At 26.1% G+C, this 11,891-nt stretch overlaps 1 protein-coding gene across 1 annotated transcript; it reads left to right on the top strand.

Annotated features, from left to right (window-relative positions):
* Nucleotides 1-4,981: 4,981 nt before the first annotated feature.
* On the top strand, nucleotides 4,982-11,891 carry LOC135923488 (putative GPI-anchor transamidase). Its single transcript, XM_065458265.1, has 8 exons — nucleotides 4,982-5,188; nucleotides 5,232-5,517; nucleotides 5,572-5,648; nucleotides 5,697-5,808; nucleotides 8,672-8,768; nucleotides 10,032-10,149; nucleotides 10,853-10,963; nucleotides 11,258-11,891. Exons 1-8 carry the CDS (start codon nucleotides 5,174-5,176, stop codon nucleotides 11,435-11,437), a joined length of 996 nt encoding a protein of 331 aa, XP_065314337.1. The 5' UTR covers nucleotides 4,982-5,173; the 3' UTR covers nucleotides 11,438-11,891.

The raw sequence follows: 11,891 nt of genomic DNA, 5'->3' as shown, positions 1-11,891 counted from the left end.
TTGCTCCTATAATATTTAGCGACATCTATTTAGTATTTTACATTTTATTTATTAAAAATTATTGCTATATTTTTTAATTAATTTAATTTTGTACAACTAGCATTGTAACAAAACAATAATATATTTTTTCTTTAAAGATATTTTATTTCTTTAAGATGTCTTCAAAGGTTAGAGTGGCATCCATCTATTTTTATTAGAGTAAAATTTAACAGGTAACTTTTTATTTTTAAAACATCCTGGATTTTTAAATTTTCTAATTACATAAAGTTATTTATCTGAACTATCTCCATTTATGATAAAGAGAATTGTTACCTTTTCTTTATCTTGTTTAGACCCTAATGCTTGGGTTCCACTAAATTCCATGGTTCCCTTTGGTAACGCACGGTAGTACAGTTCAGTTTTATCACAATTATATATGTTGCATCTAACATAACCATCAATCTGAGAAGTGAGCATTTTCTTGCTCCAATCATTAGCATTAGTAAGATCTGCATTCCCTCTTTCATTGCAGATTATGTGAAAATTAATATTATGCTTTTTTTTCATAAATCTTTGCAGCCAACTAGCAATGAAAATCCTTAGAATGTAAAAAATTATAGATAATTTTAATAATTTAGAACTACCTTCATAAAATGTTTTGCTGCAAATTATAGCCTTTTCCATCATGTCAGGGCCATTTAGGACACATTTGCTTCTCATCTGTGCAAACCAAATTATTAATGCTGTCTGTTTTCGGAAAACTACTATTTCTGATTCTCTTACTTGCTGCTGGTTTATTTGTAAGGCATTGCGATAATGTGAATTTTTTGTTTGATTCAATTCTGTAGATAGAGATGTGGCAATTATAAACTTTTGCTAAGTGCTCTTTCGAAGATGTATCTAATTTATCAATAACTTCAGCCTCTTGTTTAAGTGTCAATGTTTTAAATTTATTATTAAAAATATAACAATTTTTGCATAAATTAATTAATAATTACCATAATTAATTCTAGGATAATTTTTTTAAACAATTTGAAAATCGTCGCTTTGCACTTATCCGATAAAAATGACATCATAAATGGAACTTAGAATTTTCCCCATATATCCGATTTTTCGCAAATAACTGATTTGCATTTAAAAATATATGTTTGCATTATACCGTTGTAAATTTTAACAAAATAGCTTATTTTTCCCCATTTAAAAAAATTTACACTTAAGCGATATGCAATTAAGCGGTTTTGACTGTATAATTTTTATTTTATAATTTTTTTTTATCATTAAAAACTTTTAAAAACAATGTAAAAAATTAAATTAAAATAAAATACGAGCATTATTAAATTAAAAATATTTAAAAATAAATAATAAACATATTTATAAATTCTATATAGTAAATCATTAAAACGCTTCCTTCCTTCCTTCCTTCTTAAAAAAAACTCATATAACTCTAGAGAGAAGGGAATGCTAAATTGGACTTGCTAGAATCCTTTTTTGGGGTCGTCTAAATATAATTTATAATACAAACATTAAAAAGAACTAAAAAATATATTAAAAAAGGTACATATTATTGCAATGTTCAGATGAATAATTTTAAAATATCTTATTCATAGAAGAATTATTTACGATATTATATAATTTCATATAGACTATGTAAATAAGGAAATTTTAAGGGAAAATTATTTGATTATGGTTAAAATTAACTTTTTTTAAAAAAAAATTTTTGACTATAATCTTTTTATAATGTTATTTTAATATATGTTATTTTATATTTTATTATTTTATAATTAATGGAGATAAATAAATATAGACATGGATTATAATAATATTGTTACAATTTTAATACCTTTATCTTTTACAATGATGCTCAAACTCTTAATTCAATACATATCATCCTAGAGATACTGAATGCTTAAAAAATTGGATTGGCCATTTTTCTTCATTGAGGTCTCCAGAAATCTGTCTGATTTTCTTCCTTAAAGTTGAAGCTATCACTTCCTAAAATGCCTAAGGTATTGGTAACGATTCGTATAAATAAACAATATGTTGGTGAGGCCAACATATTTGCTTTTTTATGGATTTCCGCATCTTAAATGACAGAAAATCCCAGGTTGAACCATGCTGAAAAATCGACACATAGTCCCAAGTCAACGGGAGACCGTTAGTCAAGGGAATTAAGGATATATTATCGGTACGAATGACGTTTTCATCTGAAAGGCCCGATGGTTTTAGGGTGGATGGTATATTAAATTTTTTGAAGTCAATTGTAATGAAAATGTGTTCGTTTTGCTTTTATTATAAAAATTTATTTAATATAATAAAATTTTAAGCGACACAACTGCAAATATATATTTTGTTGAAAATACAAGGAGCAAATTTTTAAATAACTAGTATTTTTTGCATTTAGAAATTCGGTTTCTTTTTTTAACACTTTTATAATCTGAAGTTCGGTTCTTTTTTTATTATTAACTAACCAAATTATTTTATTTATTTACCAGAATCCTTTCAAGATACACTTCATAGCTCCTTTATTCTTGAAAATCTCCATTTTTTATCTTAAAAAAACAAAAAACGCAAAAATTTACTTTATTTTTTTATTATTTACCGATAAAACAAATCACAACAACAATTAATAATTCTATATAATAATAATAATTCTATATAATAACAATAATAATAATTCGATATAATAATTTGATATAATAATAATTCTATATAATAACAATAATAATTCTATATAATAACAATATTAATAATAATTCTATAACAATAAAAATAATAATTTGATATAATAACAATAATATTTCTATATAATAATAATAATAATAATTCTATATAATAACTAATTCTATATAATAATAATAATAATAATTCTATATAATAACAATATTAATAATAATTCTATAACAATAAAAACAATAATTCTATATAATAATGATAATAATAATTCAGCATAATAACAGTAACAATATGATAATCTTTTCTACAAAAATATATATATATATATAAAATAAAAAATAATACTATTATTATTTTATTTGTACAAAAATTTAAAAAAAAATTGATAAAACATTATTTTTTTTTCTTTTACAAACAAAACTGTTGTAGATATTATTAATTATACTTAGAAAAAAATATAATATTATATTTAAAAAAATGTCAATCAGATGTTTTATTGATTGAAAAAATTATATATATTATTAATTTATTTATTATTTGATTCGTGATAAAAAAATAAAATTGATTTTTGTTGTTTGTCTAAAAATCGAATTGCTATGTTTTTATGTGTTAATAGATAATTAAATATTATTTGTAAAAGCTATGTTTTTTTATTTATTATTAGATAATTAAATATTATTTGTAATAGCTATGTTTTTTTATTTGTTATTAGATAATTAAATATTAATTGTAAAAAAAAGGGAAATAAATAAAAAATTGGTTTTTTTTCTTCTTAACGCGTAGAATTATGTTTTTTTTTTAATTATTATTTTTTTGATAATTATGTTTTAGTTGTAAAAAAAGATATATTTATATATAGAAAAAAAGAAAGATTATATTATTATAATTCAGATTTTTACATTTTGAAAAAAAGAAATACTAATAAAATTTATTAGTTATTGTTTCAAAATAAAGAAAAATATAAGTAATATAATTAAAAATTAAAAGAAAAAGTTAAAACCTTTATTAGGAATAATTGTGTCTACAATTATTAAAAAAAACTATTATGTAAATTCTCATGCTTTACCACATTATTATTTATAGGTTTTAGTCGACGAATATAGTGTGTCATATACTTTGGTAGATATGTGAAAAGTAAATTTTTTTCTTCTTGATTGTAAGATGGGCATTTATCAAATATTTCCCAGATTTAGATTATGTAAATTTAAATTTAAAAAATATAATTTAAAATATTTAAATTATTTTATTATTTGCCACTAGAATATTTAGTGACATCTATAATATGTATTACATTTTATTTATCAAAAATTATTGTTATATTTGTTAATTCTAATTTAATTTTGTGAGAAACAACAATATTTTTTTCTTTGAAGACAAATATCCCATTCCTTTAAGATGTCTTCAAAGGTTGGAGTGGCGATACAACTATTTTTATTAGAAAAATATAGTAACATTTTATTTTTTAAATATCTTGGTGGATAGGAATGCAGAAAGGTCGCCCTCAACAATGTCATTATTGAGATACCAGGAATTAAAGGTCAGGATGATTTGGATTGAATTTTATGAATTTTTTGTCGATCCCAATGCAAAAGAGGACAGGACCTAAGGGGCATTCCTGTTGAATTCACAGATTTGATTAGGTTACTGTTATATTTTAGAAATGTAGGGCTTGAATAGCTATGGAGAATATGATAATTATCCAGGATCGCCAAAAAAGGAACGAAGTGTTGAAGTTTTAGTATATTGAAATTATTAAAATCAAGTTTCAAACAACATCATCAGAAATACTATTTTTGATAATTAATTATACGGGCAAGATAAACAGAGGCAGCATAAATGAGTTCTTTGATTCGTGAAGGAATAATTTCAGAAACAGTTCCTGGGAAGAAAGACCTTACTATGACTTGGTAAATATCTTAGCCACTTTTTTAAGAGCTATTAGACGGGCACCAAAAAGGATAGGAATGATGGTGCTTGAAGTGACTCATTGAGGATTATATTTAATAACCTGCTAAGGTTCTGCGAAAAATCTTATAGACAAATTCTGAGCTGAGTCACATATAGGTTATGACCTGTAACAAAGCTTATTGTGTGAAGTCTTTGTTGGGAACTAAGGAGTCTTCAGAAATCATAGCACGAAGAACTGAGTTTATGTTAAGGGTATTTTTTTTATTTGAAACTATTTTGACACTACTGGCAATAGGCTGTGAAGTAGATTGTTAAGAGTGTTTGTGGAGGCTGTTATGTTATCTGGACTGAAGAGATTGAAGTTTTAATACGTTTGGATAATTATATATTTTTATTGTTAGGTATTTTAATGGTGAAATTGGTACAGTTTAATAGAGATTTTTCCAATTTGAAAAGTTTTTCGGATTGTTTACAGTTATATTAAATGAAATGATTTGTGATTCCACGAAAGAATTACGTGCTCACCGATGTATACAGGATTTGGTTAGTTGAGTAGTAGCTCGATATTTATTATTTTGCACCCCTTATTGGGCTTACCTCATTTATTTGAGGAATGAAGCTCATTTTAGTAATAACATAACTTTTATTTCATTTTTCTACTATATATTAAGGGCTTGTTAATATTATATATTTCTAAAGTGACAAATGAAAATATCAAAGATACTGTTAGAATAAAAAAATTTGAAGAAAATATTCGAGCTTGGAATGAAGAAAAGAAAAGGCATACAAATAACTGGGCAGTTTTGGTAGAGACATCTAGATCATGGTTTAATTACAGGCATGTAGCAAATGTGTTATCCATATATAGAAGTATTAAACGCCTTGGTATACCTGATAGTCATATAATTTTAATGGTTGCTGATGATATTGCTTGTAATCCTCGCAATCCTAAACCAGGTAAAAATCATTGAATATAAATATTTAATAGAATAATGTTATTTATTGATATAGGAACTGTTTATAATCATAAAAATCAAAATATAAATGTATATGGTGATGATGTAGAAATTGATTACAGAGGCAATGATGTAAAATTTTATATTATAAAAGGTAAAATTTTATTAAAAACAAATTAGGTGACTGTTGAAAATTTTATAAGAGTTTTAACAGGAAGACATTTCCCTGGGACACCTAACTCTAAAAAATTGCTCTCTGATGAAGGAAGCAATATCTTATTATATATGACAGGTATTTTTCAATGACTAATTTAATACATTACATTCGTTTTATTATATATTTACAATTATTTCAACATTAACTACAATTAATATACCATTAAAAATACAAATTGTGTGGATATAAAAATATTTTTATTATATATAATATCAATTTTATAATTTCAAAGTTATTAATATTATATAGAAATACTGATACTCAATATACAGGTATTAAGCTAATATGGTTGGTATCAATGAATGTCATTCCATGACAAATGAGCAAGAAATATGATATTTTTAGGTGACTCTTTTTAATTTCAATGAAATTCTATGTGAAAATCATGTGTGTGTTCTAGTTTTAATAAAAAGAAAATTTTAACTTTTATTACAAAAATTAACTCATTTTTTAAAACTCTTTTCAGTGTTAAATAAATAATTATTTATTAAAAACTGCCAATTTTAATATTAAGTTTTATGTTTCTAAGTCAATAATTAATAATTATGGGGTAAAAAAGCAAAAATTTTCCTTACATTGTCATCTTATGTCTAGTAGAAAGTTTAAAATTAGATTCTGAAAATGAATAGAAGCTCTGTGGTTGCTTAATTTTCTCAAAAACTATTGTAAATAATGTATAAAATACTAAATATATTTTTAATAATTAGCAGACGAGACATATTCAAAAATTAATACAAATAAATTAATCGTATTCTATCCTTTTGAACTAATCTGACACTTTAACATTCTTATTCGCGTCATTATTACAAGTGATATATTTAGGAATAGTAAATTTTTCAATTTTCTTCAAAAGAATTGAATACGAATAATTCTTTATTTGATTCGTATTCGTTTTACATAGGCCTAATCAACACCATGATTCATAATGCTCCCACTGTCAAATCTTAAATATTGAGATTGATTGGTTCTATAGAATAATTGATAATACTCACATATAGAGATTTACTGGATACAATTTAAAAAAATAATATATCTAATTATTAGTAAAAATTTTTTAACATAGGATGAATATAATTAAGGCCTGCTCCATTTTAGTCTTTTAAGAGTTTAAGCTGCCCAACGTAGTCCATTAAATCTTTTATAACCTACCTGACTCATTACAGTTTTTTGGAAATTTGTATGGCTCAGCTCATTATGATTTAACAACAAGAGTTCTGTCTCGAGGGGACCCATAAAAATTATTTTTTGGTAAATTTTTTTGGACATTACATTTTTAATATCAATATCTAATTTTTATTCCAATGTCAATTAAAGCTCTTATATCTTTTATAACTTGGAGAAACCTTATATATATATATATGGTCAATGGTAACTTTTTATTCTCAATTTTTTTTTCTTTCCCTTTCTTTCTTTCTTTCTTTCTTTCTTTCCCTTTCCTTCTTTCTTTTATATATATATATATATAATATACAATTATCCAATTTAACTGACCTTTTATATAATATTAAAATATAAATACACTATATTATTTGTATAACAAATATATTATTCAAATAACGTTGAATTATTATAACATTTTTGAAAAAATATATGAAATATAAAAATATCTCTTCTATGTGGCCATCTATTTTTTCTTTTGTTGTTACAACAACCATTTTTTACAAATTGGATGGATGATATGAATAACGTTTAATTTTTATTTTTTAGTTGGGCAACTCTTCAAATAAAAATAAATAAACATATACAATTTATTTTCTATTAAATTGAAAATATATCGAATTTTATGGCTCTGGGTTGGTCTGACCGAAAATTTTCTGGCATTACAGATCTCTGATAGACATACAACAAATATATTTATTTAGAGATGTGTTTAATTTTTTATTTGCAAATTTTTCCTTTTTTTTTATTTGAATAACGCGTTTATTTTTATGGCAATATGATTTTTTTTTTAAATTTTAAAAATCCGATCCTACCAGATATAATATTCCGCCATGTTTTGGAATACCTAGCCATATGAATTCCATGCAATTTTGTCACGAACCTTTGAACTTAATTTTATTTATATTAGTTTTTTTTCCCCATAGATGACTCATAGGTTAAAATAATTGCACACGATTTATATAAAATGGGGAATTCTAAACCTGGCTGGAATACATTTCCGGTTAAAACCAGATTTTTTAAAAATTAAAACGTGCGTCATAAAAAAAATGATGGACAGTTGAAAAAAGTAACCCATTTCCGGTAAAAACATATTGACGCTAACATGACCAGTTCATGCCAGATTCAAAGAGGTAAAACTGGGCATACTAGTCAATTCCTTACTCACAAATTAATTATATTTATCCTAAAATGGTTTTAAATATTTTTTTTTTTAAAAAAAACGCTTCTTGCATTGAATTCATATATAGTTCTATCTGCGTGTTTTTCATAATTTAGCTATATCTTTAAACAAAAAAATTATCAGAAAAATGATGAACCGGTAGGAGAATATATTGGAGCTTCTACTCATTTGGAAATTCTAATTTAAAATTATCCACTAGACAACCCATAATTAAAAAAAAAGGATTATATTTATATTTTCTCATAATTATTAATTATTGACTCAGTTATTAATATTATGGGTTCAAGAACTGATTTAGTTTTTTAATGACTAACTATTTAACATGACAGAGGGTTAGTTCCCTAATCCTCTGAAATTTCGGTTTTAACTAGGACACGTGACTTGCTTACAGATTTTAATTATAAAAAAAAATGAGCAGCGGTGAATGAGAGGTGTTTGATTTGACATGGAACATACGATCAATAAAATTCAAATTATTGGTGATATTGGCCCAACCCTATAGGTATTTTCTTGTATAAAAAAGGTGCTATTTGTACTCTAATAACATGATATCATTTACAAACTATAATCTAACATCTGTTTTTTTTTAATAAAAAGGACATGGGGGCGATGGATTTTTAAAGTTCCAGGATACGGAAGAAATAACTAACGTGGAAATAGCAAACGCGTTCGAACAGATGCGGGGAAAAAGGAGGTTAATTTTAAACAAATACTCATAATATTCAGAAAAATTTGACATTTTAAAACGCATCTGCAGTCCGTTGCACTACGGTCTCTCCTCAGAACTTATAAAACTAGTCACATTTTTACCTCTCCTCATGACTGACATATATGAGCCAAGACAGGCTGGGCCAGGCCTGAGCGTGCAACAGTCACATGTTTAAAAATAAACTAAAATCGATTCTGGCACCAGCCCAAAAAATTAATTTTGTCACCATTCTTCTGGCCTGGCTTCGTTTCACGAATTTTCTCTCATTCACTCCAAAATCCATTACTCATCCACCCCCCCCCCCTATCATTTCCTGCTAACCACATAACGCTTAACAATATATCGTCGTCACTGTTGACCTCTTCTCGACAAACGTCTCCTCTTCTCACTCTCCTACCAAATTGTTCGTTGCATAACATCACCAAATCAACAACATCGCTACTGCTCTAATTATTGCTAAATGGCACCCTCAAAGATATTTTGTTATTTTAAAAATTCTTCATTATAAATAATCGGTCAGTGCAATTCTACCAAAAATATCTTTACATCTTTACTCTCCACGAGCTAAGAACAATGCCATTTAGGATATCATTTGCAAAATTATGCATATTATTTTGTAATACCTAACTTGATATAGTATTAATTCAAATGATATCAACTGTAAAAAAAAAACTACCTTGTCTACCTCGACGGCGGTATTTATTTGATAAAAAGGACTTTTAGTCATTAAAATTGTTGAAATTGTTAAGGATAGAAGGACTCCAAAATGAAGATCCGCTGTGTAGATCACGGAAATTGGCATGGCGGATCATCCTCTATGAACAGTAAATTAGAATTAGTATCAGAAAGTTTTATATAATTATACTCGTTACAACACCGCTCATTAATAATGATTGACTTGAAAAATGACATCAGGGGTTTTCTCAATTATTGGGGGCATCCTCCAAGAATGAAGATTCTGGTGCAGCAATATTTTTGTTAAATATCACATCGAGTTCTTTCGGATGTAGTGTACTAAAACTTTCTAGGCGATATCATTATCTATTTTGCCAATCTTATTATTGAGCCTTAGGGATGGGACGCTTCTTTACTCCATCTTTTAGAGGCAGGCTGATCTAAACGTCTTTGAAACCCACCAGGAATATTAATAACTTTATTTTATGAGTTTTTTTAATTGATTACTTTATAGATGAAGCAAAAAATAGATATAGAGTGTCAATATTGTCTACTTTTTTTTAAAATTTATAGATACAACGAATTATTTTTCATGATTGACACATGCCAAGCAACCTCTATGTTCAAGCATTTTTATTCTGAGAATATTCTGGGATTTGCGAGTAGTCTTGTTGGAGAAGATTCCTTATCCGTAAAAAATATTATATTCAAATATTTATCTTTTTTTTTGTAAAAATATTTGCTTATACCCCTCCGAAAAAACATCGAATAATTCGATATTCGTATCATAAACTTCGAATCGAATAACGACACATTTTTATTATTGACCTTACAAAAGCTTATTTATGATTTAATATGACCACTAACCGGCAATTCACAGCTGATTATTATATTATTTTTTTTGAAAAAAACACATTGTGACTTATAAATCTTAATTATTTTTAAAATTAAACATAAAAAAAGAGCCGATTAAAACCCGACATTTTTTAAAGAACCGGCCCGATCTAAATAAAGAATCTTTGATACCGGATTTTGTATCTGGTATAATCTTTAGTATCGTTTTTTTTAATGGAATAGCAAGTAACTTAAAATGTAACACCCTTTGCTCTTTCAAGTAACGTTCAAGGCACTTTTAAATATTGCGATTAGTGTTGTTAAACGGCATATTTTAGCTAGAATAATATTGCCTAAGGCCGCCTCGAGGTTTCGATAAGATACGTCTAAACCTTCGTTCCTCTTCTATGAGCGAAAATCTTCAGTCTTGCGTAATATTTTTTCTGGATTAAATATTGAGTTAGCCGTTTTTAAGAAATAGGCTCAAAACGAGCAGTTTAACAACACTAATCGCGATTTATATATTTTTAAATGTAAATATATATGCACAAAATGTAAAGCATCATATAGATTCATCTATAGGCGTTTACGTTATCGATCGTTTTACTTATTACATTCTTCAATTCCTCGAGAAAGTTGAACCCAATTCTAAGGCCACGATGCATCAATTAGTAAAAAAAAGAATTTTTTTTATATATATATAATTACCTTCTTAGGGTTAGGTTAAGTAAAGATACCGAATAAAGAATTGTGAATTTTTATATTTAATTAATTAATTTTTTTTTTAAAAAATGAAATTTTAATTCTGTTTTTTTTGAAATATTAAATAAAAATATAAGATTTTTTCTTTTTCTATTTTCTCTAAATCTTTCTTTTCTTTTCGCGAAAGAAAGAAAGATAAATAGATATTTTTGCTTTTAATTTGGTATTCCAATAACGAAAGAACGATTTAAATAATATTCGAGTTTAAAGCATGTCCGAAGCGAAAATGCGGTTCAACTGTTGGCAATAGAACCGATCTATATCCGACCGAACTCAAAAAGGTTCCCGTTACTAATTTTTTCGGCAGCAATCGTCAAATAATTTTTCTCCCAGGACCGCAAGAATTATTATATTACCTGTCGCTTAACGAGGAACTCATTTGACAAATTTTAAACCCGCGAATGGTGACAAAGAACAGCGATATCTCTTTTTTTATTAAATTTTTAATATCTCAAATATAATTTAAGCGGGAGTTCTTAATTTATTTAAATATCTTGGTAAAAAAATTCTTTTGTATATTCTCTCAGTAACGCCAATCATTTTCCAATATATAATTCTAGAAAACGATATTGATTGGCATCAATTGCAAAATAGGAAGATCCTTAAATATTACATGATCCAGAAATCAGAATTTAAGTCCAGAACCTAAATCATAATCGAATCAAATATAAAAACTAGAACCCACTTCCCTTCCCCCCCCCCCTTTAAAAAAAATTAGTCTCCTCTGGGATTACAAATTTTGATGTAAATGTCATAATTTATAATGATAGATAACGATTAGGGTGTTAAAAATAAATGACGAATTACGTTAATAAATTTATAAAGAAGTAACTTACA

This window comes from Gordionus sp. m RMFG-2023, chromosome 2 (assembly GCF_954871325.1).
Source record: "Gordionus sp. m RMFG-2023 chromosome 2, tfGorSpeb1-WG-v2, whole genome shotgun sequence".
Classification (NCBI taxonomy): Eukaryota; Metazoa; Nematomorpha; class Gordioida; order Chordodea; family Parachordodidae; genus Gordionus; species Gordionus sp. m RMFG-2023.
Note: the sequence above shows the minus strand (reverse complement) of the source record. Positions and strands in the feature narration are given on the sequence as shown.

Excerpts from the sequence above, each read along its gene's own strand:
- LOC135923488 (XM_065458265.1), top strand. Across the intron at positions 5,649-5,696 it reads TTGATTACAGAGGCAATGAT|GTGACTGTTGAAAATTTTAT; the intron begins GTAAAATTTTAT and ends AAAACAAATTAG. Across the intron at positions 10,964-11,257 it reads AGGCCACGATGCATCAATTA|TTTAAAGCATGTCCGAAGCG; the intron begins GTAAAAAAAAGA and ends ATAATATTCGAG.